General features: G+C 40.2%; 1 protein-coding gene across 3 annotated transcripts; it reads left to right on the top strand.

Annotated features, from left to right (window-relative positions):
- Positions 1–206: 206 nt before the first annotated feature.
- Positions 207–11,635, top strand: LOC148278674 (uncharacterized). 3 transcript variants are annotated; one of them, XM_088231007.1, is made up of 2 exons: positions 207–359; positions 9,477–11,635. In XM_088231007.1, the coding sequence occupies exon 2, from the start codon at positions 10,394–10,396 to the stop codon at positions 11,366–11,368; it is 975 nt and encodes a 324-aa protein (XP_088087133.1). In that variant the 5' UTR covers positions 207–359; positions 9,477–10,393; the 3' UTR covers positions 11,369–11,635. The 3 variants fall into 3 exon arrangements, with proteins under 3 accessions (XP_088087133.1, XP_088087136.1, XP_088087135.1); XM_088231010.1 differs by lacking the exon at positions 207–359 and adding an exon at positions 5,471–5,649 and having other exon boundaries at positions 9,477–10,530; XM_088231009.1 differs by lacking the exon at positions 207–359 and adding an exon at positions 5,751–6,001 and having other exon boundaries at positions 9,477–10,530.
- Positions 11,636–14,293: the final 2,658 nt, after the last annotated feature.

Genomic DNA, 14,293 nt, shown 5'->3' with positions numbered 1-14,293 from the left:
GTTTTCTAAACATTCTGTTAAATGCGACTCCCGCGGCTTATCCTTTGAGGTACAGATGTTATTTTTCTGCTTCAAATATATTTTTTTAAGCCATTACTCTCGTCAAATAGCCTTAGAAAAAAAATGTTTGATGCCAAGTTCTTAAACGTGAACCGACGCCGTAATTTTTCGTACTGGCAACCCATCACCAGAATAAAAAATAGAATACAGAAATTCTCCAGCTTCTGTCAAAGGAGTTTCAACGTTAAGCCATTTTGATTTTCAGCAAAACGTGACAGAGTGACTTTCGCGATTGTTTCAAAATACTGCGCTCTAAAATGACTGATTTTGTTTAGTGCTACGCGTCTGTTCAGCTTGCGGTGAGTTATATGAAATGCGAAATAAATCATGTCTCCACAGCACGCCATTTTAAAAAAATAGTTACCTAATTAAAACATCAATGCTTGTCCAAAACTGCAAAGATTCTATCAAATATTCTGTGAAAGGCTCACCGTTTTTTAAAACGTTTAAAACAAGGCGTCTGTGGCGTCTGCGAGATTTTAGTATATAGCAGAAAACGCAAATTTCCAATGTCGAATTGCGAAGAATTTCGATGTAATTAAAATAAATTCTCGATGTTTTTCAATACGCGTGGCAAAGATTTGTGCCAATTTGTATTTAAATCGATATTTCTCCATTACTGCGTACTTTTTTACAAGTTTTCATACTAAAATTCCCACTGCGTACATTCTAAGGAAGAATCTTCTGAAGACGCCTTCCAGAATTTAATAACCCCTAAAAATAATTCGTTCAAAATATTTATTCAAATATCTGAAATCATAATCCTCCTTTCCGCACCGGGTTGGTGCATAGGACACATGTGGTAAACCGAATGACAAATACACGAAGGTAAGGTGATCAGTCTTACGCTTCTGGTGAAAAAACGTGTAAATCATTTTTTACGTCCGCCCCGCCAGGGATCGAGCCGACGACCGAATGGTAGACGAACGCGTCAACCGCTACGCAACGAGGCATGCGTATGACGGTAGTAGAAGCGACCTTATAAACTTCCACTTTAAACGGAAAATTAGTTTTTGATGCCAAAATAAACTATACATAAAAACCTGCTTTCCTAAATAATAGCGTAATTCAAAACCGTCTCTAAATCTTGCAAAAAGAGTTTCAATTATACTACTTGACACCGCAAACTTAGCATTCTCCACTCGATTTCCTTATTTAAAGTTTTTTCCTAAAAGTATCCATTGAGTCAAAAGCCCTAAGGTTTTCTGTTCTATTTTACACACAGAACTGTATTTTTCATTTGCCTGAACATGGAAAATATCTAAAAATGGACCAATTTAAAATGTACTTATTTTTTTTCATACGGACGTCGGTGATTACTGTTAACATATGTATCGCGCTTTACAAAGATATACTACCGACCCCCCACCTTCAAGTTTAATAAAAAAGTCTCCCGACCGACTGCAAAGATATACTACCGATCTCCTCACCATCAAGTTTTGATGTTAGAATATCGGTTCATACCGACGGGTCTAGAACCCCTCGACACGTTTATCTACGCATTAAAAGTTTTAAAAATTTTGTTCCCCCGAGCATTTTTTCCTTTAATTATGATTTATATAAATTTTAATTCGTTCTGAGGTCGGCACTTTTTTTCTTAAAAGCCTATTAAAAATATGAGAGAGAAATAAGTCGATTTTGAAGTCGAATTAAATTCGGACATAACTGTCAGTTTCGGAAACGAGTGACTAGATGCAGTGGCTAGACTAGCTAAATGCTGCCTTATTAACATACAAGAGCATCTAGTCGTAAAATGTTACCAATGTAAAAAATAAATTGAGATATTATATTTTTCCGTCTATTTTACTATCTTCCGGAGTGTACGTATCGATACGTTAAAGAAGGTGGCTTTGTAGTCGCTCGGTAGATAAATATTGACAATCGTTTAGCATATCGTCTTGGCAAGTGTCAAAAGTCTTTTAAAAATCATGTTCAAGCGAGCATTTTTGATTGAATTGGGATTTATTGGAGTTTTTAATCGCTTTGAAGTGGGCACTTTCTATCACAGAAGCCTATTTAAAATATAAATGAAAACTATTTTATATTTTAATGAAGTAAACAACGCGGACTAATTTTTGCGGTTATTCATTGGTTCGTTTCGATCATATGATGTCGATATGGCAAGTAGGTAGAACATACCGAGGTAGATACAGATGTACAGAAGTCAAGTATACCGTCTCGATTTGTACAGATGAAGATAGCGTTCATAATTGAGGCCCAGGTGGCTTCCATAAATAATTTCAAGGCTCTCAAAAAGATTTGTAATCATTTCGACGAACTTATCGTGTTAACTTTTGTGTGTCTTGTGATGTCCCACTAGGCTACATACGATACAAGACTTAATATATCTCTCTTATTTTTTCGAACGATGAAGTTGTGATTTTTGTAATCTTCAAATGGACATTTTCACACCGGATTTTGAAAGTAAAATTTGTAAAATTGCTGGATTTCAATGCGAAAAATATTTATCCTTGCTACGCGAAGAATGAATGTCACGCTAATGCAGCAATAAATCTGTATAAGAGAGAGTATGAAGATAGAACTCATAACAAGAAAGACAGAGACGCTGTTCTGTGGCCAGTGTTTGTGTGAAACGGATTCAGTTGGTTATTGACAGTGATGGGGGACGCGCGCATGTAAAATAAGCGGCGTATTTATGATTTTTATAAATTATTTAACATTATGTTTTTTTTCTTCAAATGTCTGAACTTTAGAATATTCATTCTTTTGCTTGTGGTAACACGGTGTTATATCACCGCGCGCAAAGGAATTATTTACCCCATTATCTTTTAGCACAAAGATGCCAAGGCTACCAGATTACAGAGAGCTCATTCAGGCAGCTTTCCTCGTTCGGTAGCGAGCAATTTTTCCTCGTATGTGGCCACCGCCAAGAAGCCTTAAGTCCTATACGTAAGCGGAGTGCCAAGCTGTAACAGATTTTTTCAAAATATTAATATGAGATCATTTTTTTTAAATCATCACGGAATTTGGTTCTTCACACACAAAAATGTATTCCTTATCTAACCGGACACAGAAAAGGATTATTTAAAAAATCGGTTATCTGTTCTGAGATGGAAAACCGCGTCAGTGTTGTGAATGTAATTATTCAATTATGCGAAAAAGATTTCTTTAAAAAACAATATTCTTCCTCATCGCCATTCCCTTATTGACACCCAATGATGCGTTGGGCACTGATTTGGTACGTCCAACGTGGTTCAGCACGGACAATTCTTTAAAATGCCTTGATAATTAATTGTATTATTTTTTAATTCGTCGCAACACAGTTGACTCATTTTTAAGAAAGGATACGAAAGCCTAGGCATCCACAGGGCTTATGACCTGTCATTGGCCACTCAAAATATTTTTCCTCCGTAGCAATAAATTTAAATCTTGAAGACTCACCGGGGAGTGACATCCAACCTTGTCTACAAACATTTGGACGTATTAAAAATATTGTTTATTATTTTTTTATTTGATTTCGAGGCCGGGCCGTGGAAAACGGAGAACGCGTCTGAAATACGATCTCTTTGACGAATGTGTGAGAAATCGATACGTGGATTGAACGATGTTTTGCAGTTGCGGTGTAATTAAAGCATCTTCAATAAGTTAAGGATTTGAGCAAAACCACGCTAAGGATTTGAGCGATCACAATGAACAATAATGAACATGATTAAGTTATCGCAGTCATAAGTCAACTCGTGTGTAATCTCTAAGTCAACAATCGTGTCTTTTTTTTGTTTTCCTCGTAAATAAATACATTTCCTTGGCGAAAAATCGGCATCTACCATAAAAAATTGTACAATATTTTGCATTTGTAAAATAGTAAGGAGTATCTAATACAAAAAATAAAAAATAAAATTAAAATTACCATGGCGACTGCTTTTCTTGACATTTGGCTCGCCAACCGCCGGCTGAATGAAATGAATAGCGTGATAAATAATAAATAAATAAATAAAAATAGCAGTTTAGGAATATTTTCCATATTTGCTCCGGTGAAATTCAGTCGTCTGCATTACAAGGCCGACTCTCGATAAGTTCTCTCAGAAAGATAGTAAAACATATGGAAAAAATATGATAACTAAATTTATTTTTCACAGTGGTAACTTTCTAACGCCTAGATACACTTATATGTCAATGAGACAGAACCTTGCGACATTATTTTATTGCGTTCGTTTTATGAAACCGACAGTTATTTAGGAATTTAATTTAACTTAAAAATTTACTTAATTCTCTCTCATATTTTTAATAGGCTTTTAAGAAAAAAGTGCCAACCTCAAAACGATTAAAAATTTAAATAAATCCTAATCAAAGGAAAAATTGCTCGGTGGAACAAAACTTTTGACAATTTTAATGCGTAGATAAACGTATCGAGGGGTTCTAGACCCGTCGGTATAAACCGATGTACTTACGTCAAAACTTGATAGTGGGGGAATCGGTAGTATATCTTTGTAGTCGGTTGGGAGAATTTCTTCGTCGGAAAAATCTTCAACTATGACGTCATACTGAAGCTATGTGATTTTAGAGCCTAGATATGTGTACCGTGACGTACGCTTCCCCTCGTTTCATATCGATGCACCAACCCAAAACTTGAAGGGGGGGGGTCGGTAGTATATCTTTGTAATCGCTAGAGAGAATTTATCTTCAACTATACCGTCAAGGTGAAGGTATAACGTCTTTATCTTCCCATCATAATCGAGTCCCCGGTCTCAAGTAATGAATGAATTCAGTCCTTGTCTACAAAAATTTGGACAAACTCAAAATATTGTTGATAAATCCACCTGGTTGATTATGGAAATTGAAAAAAATAAAACTTTCAAGCGTTGCCTAGTCTAGTATGTAGGTGAAATAACTCAATTACACGAATCTCACCCGCATTAGTAAAGGTTTCGCTCTTTAATTTCTCAAGCATCAAGGGATGAAAGAATTTAAGGAATATAGATGTTCAAATATGGGCAGAATGGTGAATGTCACACAGTGTGTAAAATGGCCTCTTAAACCAGCCAATGACAGGTTATAAGCCCTGTAGATGCCTAGACTTCTATATTACCTTCTCTAAAATTTTCTTCATCTCTGTTGCAGTATGGTGATATTAACAACTCCCCAGGACGTTGAATCTAGAAAAATTTGGACAAACTCAAAATATTGTTGACATTTTGTCTATCTAATTTCCTGTTGTACTAAACTTCTTCATTTTTAAAACCTGACATTTGAGTCCAGCAATGGCTGAGAGTTCGCGTGAAATGTATTAATTAGATATATTTTTTTTAAATTCATTAATTTAATATTTTAGGCGTATTATTTTCGTATTGGCTCGAAAAATGGCAGTCGTCCGCGGGTTTCAAAATGGCCGACGCCCGACACGACGCTTTTCTAACCTCGCCCGGCGAACGTCAATATTTCGCGTACCATAGACAACCTCACGCCGATTCGCCTAATATTTCTTTGCGCATTTTGTCTATTGCGCTTTGCGCGGGCGTCAGTGTGTCTATGGTGCGCGAATCGACTGTTTATGTTCGAGATGGCGGAGTTTTCTGTTATTTTTCTTCAGTTTGTGTTCATGTTTTAAAGCAGTGAAAATTGAAATAAGCTGTAAGTTGCGTAGGACAACTAGTTGTCAAATGGAGAAATACGAAGCACCTTGCTTGAACACAATTGACTATCGACGTGCTAATAAGCGACGTGATAACAACTTCTCACTGGTTGTTCAACGTATTCGCGACCACAATGCAACATCCGTGAACACCTAATATTAAATCTCAAAATATTCACGTTTCGCGACGTATAACCCTGCCGCACAATCACATAATTGAATTTTACTGATGTAAATATGTAAAATATTCCAAAACTGCTATTTTTATTTATATATTTATCATTTATCACGCTATTTATTGCATTTAGCTGCCGGTTGGCGAGCCAAATGTCAAGAAAAGCAGTCGCCGTGGTAATTGTAATTAATTTTTCACTTTTTTGTGTTAGATACTCCTTACTATTTTGCAAATGCAATATATTGTATCATTTTTTATAGTAAACGCCGATTTTTCGCCAGTGAACTGTATTTATTTACGAGGAAAACAAAAAACGAAATGACACGCGTTGACTTAGAGATTACACACGCGTTGACTCTTGACCGCGATAATATTTTTTTAAATTTTATTTTTTTATTTATTTTTTTTGCACCACAACAGGCCAGGAGGCCCAATTACAGTGGTGAATTACATCACAGAACACCCAGGCTTGAGAAAAATCACATTTTAATTTTTGTGTTCTCACCGGGAATCGAACCCGGAACCTTCCGTGCGTGAGTCAAGCGTCTTGACCACTACACCACGGAGGCCGCCTAATAACTTAAGCATATTCATTATTGTTCATTTTTAAGCACGTCGATTTGTGATTGAGCCACTAAATCTAAATTGCGTACGCGCATCAAACTAAAGCCGACTCATAAATGAGTAATTTTACGTTTCGGCCATTAGTTACTCTGTAGACGTCGCTTTGTACGCAATTGCCGATTTTAATTCAACTACGCCGCGTTGTGTCGTTTTTAAGTGTCAAAAAGTTAAGTGTGTAAAAATTAGAGCATTAAATTGTACTGCAAAATTTCTTGAACGCACTACTTTCACTGGTGACCTACCGGGAGAACTGACAGAGAAGAACCTGTGACGTCGCACGCGGAGTTATTTCAGAAATACAAAACATTAAGAAAAAAAATTAGAAGAATTTGTGTATCTGGGAAGCATGTTCTCAAGAGATGGAAGAGTAGAAAAAGATGTTGAAAGAAGAGTGAATGCGGGCAACAAAATGAACGGAGCACTAAGCACAGTTTTTTCTAATAAAAATAGGTCAATCGAAGCTAAACTGGCAGTGCACAACGGAGTTTTAGTCCCAACACTTATGTATGGAAGCGAAACATGGAACTGGCAGAGGAAGGATGAAAGCCGAGTTAACGCGGTTGAAATGCGATCTCTCAGACGAATGTGTGGGAAATCAATGTATGACAGGGTTACGAATGATGAAATCAGGCGAGAGTGTAAATCTGAGTCAAGTATAATTGATAAGATTGAAAAAGGGTCTCCGAGATGGTTTGGTCACGCAGAACGAATGGACGACGAAAGAACTGTGAAACAAGTATAATGGCGAAAATGAACGGCAACGTGAGACGAGGACGACCGAGGAAGACGCGGCACGATCAGATAAACCAAAATCTTAAGTCTGGTCATGTCAAAAGCGGACAGAACCGAAGGGCATGTATGACAAGATGTATGAATGTGGTCAAAGATGATGTAGAAATGTATGCCAGGATAGGCGTGTGTGGCGGTCCATTCTCTCTGCCTACCCCTACGGAGAAATGGAGCGATGGTAGTAGTAGTAGTAACTTCCTCATTCACAAATAATTCGATTATTTCACCGTCTGTCAGATTGTCAAATAAAACAAGGTACACATTTTGTCGGTACTGCCACGGAAGCCCATTCTTTTACTCGGCTTTCCATCAATAAACCTCGGTACAAAGGCAGATTTGCATCGAGTCAGTTACTGACTCCAAAGCCAAGGCAAGTCGGCGCTGACTCGGTACTGCTATCATGCAACACTCTTGCACGCAGTAATTTGGAGATTGCATCCGTCGTGTGGAGCCCGCAATACGTAGCTAATATGGAAAAGATTGAAAATGTTCAACGAATATTTTTGAAATACCTACATTATAAAAACAATAAAACGCTTTGTACTTACAGCCAATCTGCCAAACAAAATGTATTTTTTACCCTTGAAAATAGACGCACTGTATCTGAATTTATTTACATAAATTATTAAATATAAACTAGACTCTTTTAACCTACTCTCCAAAATTAATCTCAATGTCCCCTTTCGTGTGACAAGAAATAAGTATTTATTCCATCTGCCAGTCTGTAGCGCTAACTACGCACAACACTCTTTCCTCTGTCTATATATTCTTGCTCAAACTATAATAACATATTACAGCAGAGATGAAGAACATTTAAGAGAAGGTAATATAGAAGTCCAGGCATCTACAGGGCTTTTTTATGATGAAAGAAAAAAGATGAAAGAAAAAGATGACAGATGAAAGAATTGAAGGAATATAGATGTTCAAAGGATGAAATGCGGCCTCCGTGGTGTGGTGGTCAAGACGCTTGACTCACGCACGGAAGGTTCCGGGTTCGATTCCCGGTGAGAACTCAAAAATTAAAAATGTGATTTTTCTCAAGCCTGGGTGCTCTGTGATGTAATTCACCACTGTAATTAGGCGTCCTGGCCTGTTGTGGTGCAAAAATAAATAAAAAAATAAATAAAATGTAAATATAGGCAGAATGGTGAATGTTACACAGTGTGTAGTGGCCATAAGCCCTGTAGATGCCTGGACTTCTTTATTACCTTCTCTTAAATGTTCTTCATCTCTGTTGTAATATGTTAATATAAACAGCCCCCCAGGGAGTTGAATCCAGTCCTTGTCTACAAAAATTTGGACCTAACTCAAAATATTGCTGTCAAACTATAATGTTTTTTTTTCATCTATTGTCATATTTTACATACCCCTTAATTTATTTAAAAATAAATTAAGACTTATTATTTCTGGCTGCGATACGATCCCACTTACTATTTAATGATGCACACACCTGAACACTAATAAACATAAACACATCTTTTTGTCGTAACACAATTTAATAATATGTATGATTTTTATTTAGAAACTTTGCTGGTCTGTCTTTAAACTGTATTTTTTTAAAAATGTTATTATATCATTGTCGACTGTTTGTTTCTTTAAAATAAATAAATATAAATTGATTTCACGTCAGTACAGCGCTGTCGCGTCAGGGCTTAGTATCATTGTTATTATTGTTCCCGGTCTGGTGACATAAGCGGCCACTCCACGCATGCGCGCAGGCGGGACTTCAGACTTGATCACGAATATCTTAATTCATACATATATAAATAATTAAATTAATTAGGTAAAATTAGATATATATAAAAATAACATATAAGTATACTCAATATCCAGAGAACAATATGTTGAACAGTAAGAGAATCTTGTAACGAAAAACTCCCTCAGAGACGTGAAAAATGTCAATGTCCAAAGTAATATTGTTCACCATAGAGATAGCCCTTCCATCAGTAGGACGGTCCTGTATATATATATTGGAATGTGAAACAGTCTATGCAGACGCTGTCTTAGGTAATTATCCGGAACATAAAAGCTGATGCTCCGCATCATTTCAGGGTTGTCAATAATACTGCGCAACAATTAAAAGAAGTGCGTGGTTAAGATAGGTGTGCGTGCATGAGAAGATGTACGAATGTAGAGGAATCGAGGTCTGTATGTAACAAGTAGAATCGGCCGTTTTCACGCTTAGCTCACCATTCCTCTGCCATTATTTGCCCTGAAAGCGTGTTCTTTTCGTTTCAGGTAATCTCGGCTCCGTTTTCCTAAACGATGGAAACAAATCACCCAAACGCGTCGGGCGTGTCGGGGTCGCAGCCTCTCGTCTACAAAATCGTACAGCAAAAAGATGTCGCTAAAGAAATGTATTCGGCCAGATCCGGCAAGGCGGAGCAGCCCCCCGTTCGAACGCCGAAAGGATCCATCAACGTGCCGCCTAAAGGCTCCATAAATGCACCAGCCAGAGGGTCCGTTAATATACAAATGAAAAGTTCCGTGAGTGTGTCATCCAGGGGGTCTGCCAATGTTCCACCGAAGAGCTTCATCAACGGACCGCCTAAAGGCCCCGTCAGTGTGCCGGTCAAGGACGCCGCCAACATCCCGAAGGGGTTCGTGCAAATGTCGCAGAAAAACTTGATGAACATAGCCAACATCTCTCCTCAGAAGGTCATCAGTCTTCCTTCGAATATTTCGATCAACGTCGTCCCCAAGACCACGGCTGAAAGTGTTTCGCAAAGCGTCGCCACGTCCAAGAGCTACATCAATGTGACTCCGAAAGACTCCGCGAATCTCCCCGGCAACATAACGTGGCTGGCCCCGAACCCGTTCGCGAAGCCGCCGTCGAAGCCGACCGTCGTGCAGAACCAGCTCGTGCACTACGGCCTCGTCAGCCCGAGCGGCGGCGTCGACGTCCCGACTTCCCCGGACGCGTCGGCGGCCGCGAGGCGGCTCTCCACCCCGAAGCACGCCAAGGCGTCGTTCCCCGCCGGCTCCGGCGCGCAGACGGCCAACGTGGTCCCCAGCCCGCAGAGCAAGGCCCCGAATCCGCCGGCGCCCAGGAAGTGCGCCTACGTCGAGCCGACGGAAGCGGCCAAGGGCTCCGGGGTGTCCGTCGTGCAAACCAACTCGTGCACTACAATATTGTCACGCACGGCCACCCGAACATGAAACTGCCGTCGCTGCATTCGTCCGATGCGGAGTTCGCGCCCCCGACCAAGAAGGAGACCAAACGCGCGTACGTAATGCCGCCGAGGACGGAGACGCAGGCGAGCAAGATACTGGTTTTACCGTCGAATTTAGAAATGGTCGATCCTTCGAGGATAATCCTGTCGCCGAAAATAACGTCGCCCGATGCACAAAACAGGTATATTCTCGCGTCGCCCGAACCCAGACAGTACGTTTTCTCTCCCGGCTCCGGTGCGGAGTCGACGCCCCATCTCCCGAACATGGAATCGACGGAGGCCGCCAACATCCTCGTGCTCCTGTCGAACATGGACTCTATATCCGTCAACCGGCAAATTGTGCCTTCCGATTCGCAACTCGACGAAACCGACGCTGAGAATGAGAACAATGCGTCGTTCGAGAAGGCGCAATCGCACGCTAAGTTGAACGGATCGCAAGACGACACGATGGTGCCTCCGAAAGAAAACGAAGTGGAAATATACGACGAAGACGATAAAACCTTGATTGAAATCAACGACTGTGATTTTACGGAGTCCATGAACACCGCAGACACGCTGAAAAATCTCATAGGTTATAAGAATTACAGCATATTGCTGTCCGCCCTGTGCGAAATCCGCGATTTGAGCGTGAAGTCGCGCGCATTAGCCGCCTTCTTCTCGAGCACCAAGGAGTTTCGCTCCTCGCACACGCAGACCTCGGGCGAGGACGAGCTCTGCCGGCCGGCGCCGACGGCGAAGGCCGAGACGCAGTCGACCGCGTCCCAGACGCAGATGGCCGTCAGGCGGAGGCGCACCGTCTTCACGCAGACGATCAACAGGGAAAAGCTGAAGAAGATCGAGACCAACTTCACGCAGACCGATCTGAAGATGTCGCCACCTCAAGAGCGTTCAGAACGCGACGATTCTCGCGAACGCGCTCGGCAACAAAAGCGCGAAGCTCTCGCAGTCGCCGATTAAGATTATCAAAACCGCTGTGAAGCCGCAAAACGCGCCTGCGTCGCCGATGAAGCCAGCGTCGAACCACAGCTCCGTGATGTCGACGCCGCCGACGAAGTCAGCATCCAACCTCAGTCCTGCGAAGTCGACGCCGCCGATGACGTCGACCTCGACCCGCAGTCCGATGATGTCGTCGCCGATGAAGTCGATGTCGAACCGCAGTTCTTTGACGTCAAATCTAGAAAAATCCCTAAACGCTCTGAATGCAAGTGACGAATCTGACAAAGATGCTATTCTCGGCAACGTCAGCTTGTCACCGGAAAAATTCCAAACGCCAGATCCCAGCAAGGTTTTACAATACGACTCCAATGGCTTGCTGTAAGTAATATTAATAATAATAATTATGGATAACTTATACAGCGCCATTTTCGTAATATTATACCTCAAGGGCGCTTTACAGAGTGATTATATAAAGATATAAATTTAATTTTAACTTTTTAATTTAAGAAAAATAATATACTTTGTCACCACATGCTAAGAATTTATTCAAATGATTTAGAGAACAAGTGGGTTTTAAGTTTCTTCTGTAACATCACTTCACTCTCACAGCCTCGGACCTCTGCTGCGTGAGCATTCCACGCCGTGGGGCCTGCGACCGCAAATGCCCGTTCGGCCGAATTTAGTGCGCTGTTTGCGTAGACGTATAATAACTTTTCCTTTCGACGCAGACGTAGCTGATCTAAGCGTGAGACGCCTGTCAGCTAGTTCATCTGGAATGCAGAGTTCCCTTAGATATTCCGGAGCCGAGTTGCGCAGTGACTTACACATGAGCCGACAGAGTTTGTATTCCACCCTCTGTGGAAAACGTAGCCGGTGCAATTCCCTAAGTAGTGGAGTGATATGACTGAACTTAGAGATTCCAAAAATAAGTTTCGTAATATTTCATTATGTTTTTTTCTTTATTCTGCTGACAGCGAGTCCTGGTGGTTATGCCTTTAATTTTTTTTTAAAAAACATTGAAATTATGTTAAAATCTTGCTTTAAAAAAATTTTGAATTCAAAGCATCCACAGGATTTGTCACAGAATGGTTGAACTAATAACTCTCTTCTTGCAAACAAACAAAATAAAAGTTCTTGGTGACAAAGGTCTACGCTGTATGCGAGGGAAGCGAGTGCTCGGAGAGCGACTTACAATGTTTTAGTTGTTTATTTATAAGAGTTTATATAATTTTAATACGAGTACATGAAAAGAAAAATAAAAACATTGGATACAAACAAACAAACCATCACGCCGTTTCACCGTAAGGGTAGGCAGAGAGGATAGAACGCCACAACACTCTATCTTTGCATACAGATCTCGCTTCCTCTACATTCATACATCTTCTCATGCACGCGCGCTGATTATTCCGACTTTTGACATGTCCATCTTTAAGTATTTGTTGGATTTGCTCATGCCATGTCTTTCTCGGTCTTCCTCTATTTCTGCATCCGTCAACATTCGCATTGTAAATATTCTCAGCCGTTCTCTCGCCGTCCATTCGTTCCACGAGTCCGAACCGGCGCAGAGCTCCTTTCTCGATTTTGTCGATAATGCTCGTCTCAGCCTTACATAATGTACGGATCTCGACATTTGTGCATCTATCGTACATAGTTTTACCACACATTCGCCTGAGAGATCGCATTTCGACAGCATTCAGCCTACTTTCATCCCCGTTTTTCCAAGTCCATACTTCGCTCCCATACATCAGGGATGGGACCAGGACTCCGTTGTGAACTGCCAATTTTGGCTCTTGTGACAAGCATTTATTTGCCAAGGTCGTACATATTCATATTAATTCAAATTTAATGTTGTTTTTACACGAGTTCAAAAAATTTCTTTAGATTAACTTTAAATTTATTTATTGATATATTATTTTTAATAGTTTTTAGTTCATTGGGAAGATTATTATAATTTTTCACACCTTTGAAGACAAAGCTATTTTGACCACGACTTGTGTGGAATTTAGGAATTTTAATTTAATTCATGGTCTTTGAAAGAAATGTAACTATGACTGAATGTAAGATTGTAGTAAATGGAGATAGTTTGAAACAGGTCGAAGAATTTGTATATCTGGGTAGTATGTTACTATACTAGAGATGGAAATATGGACGAGGATATTGAAAGGAGGGTTAGTGCCGGTAACAGAGTTAATGGTGCCCTAAAGTCTGTCGTAGCAAATAAGTGTCTATCGCAAGAGGCTAAATTAGCAGTTCATAATGGAGTTCTGGTACCGACCCTAATGTATGGAAGCGAAGCATGGAGTTGGAAAAAAAGGGACGAAAGTAGACTGAATGCTGTTGAAATGCGATCCCTCAGGCGAATGTACGGAAAAACAATGTATGATAGGTGCCCTAATGTCGAAATTAGAGCAGAATGCAAGGCTGAGTTGAGCATTATCGACAAAATTAAGAAAGGTCTTTTGCGATGGTTCGGTCATGTGGAGCGAATGAATGATGAAAGAACGGCTAAAAAGATTTATGATGCGAATGCGTCCGGTTGTAGAAGTCGAGGAAGGCCGAGAAAGACATGGCACGATCGAGTACAACAAATTCTTGAAAGTGGTCATGTGAAAAGTCGGAATAATCGACGTGCGTGCATGAGAAGATGTATGAATGTGAAGGAAGCAAAGGAAGTGTGCCAGGACAGAGTGGTGTGGCGTTCTATCCTCTCTGCCTACCCCTCTGGGGAAATGGCGTGATGGTTAGTTAGTTAGTTATGTTGGTATCTGAGTGACGTATTCATCTCAAATTCTTTTATTTTTTCTTCTTTATATATTGTATAGTAGAATTTATTTTATAAAGAGTGTCTACTGTGTTAACCTTAAATATTTTAAATAGACTTTCCATATTGAATGTTGAGCGTTTCTTTAAAATTACTTAATAATTAATCTTTGTACTAATTTAAGA

Source organism: Micrasema longulum, unplaced genomic scaffold, assembly GCF_059751315.1.
Source record: "Micrasema longulum isolate JH-2025_06_02 unplaced genomic scaffold, ASM5975131v1 h1tg000842l, whole genome shotgun sequence".
Taxonomy (NCBI): Eukaryota; Metazoa; Arthropoda; class Insecta; order Trichoptera; family Brachycentridae; genus Micrasema; species Micrasema longulum.
The sequence above is the reverse complement of the archived record's forward strand: the minus strand, read 5'-3'. Positions and strand labels throughout refer to the sequence as shown.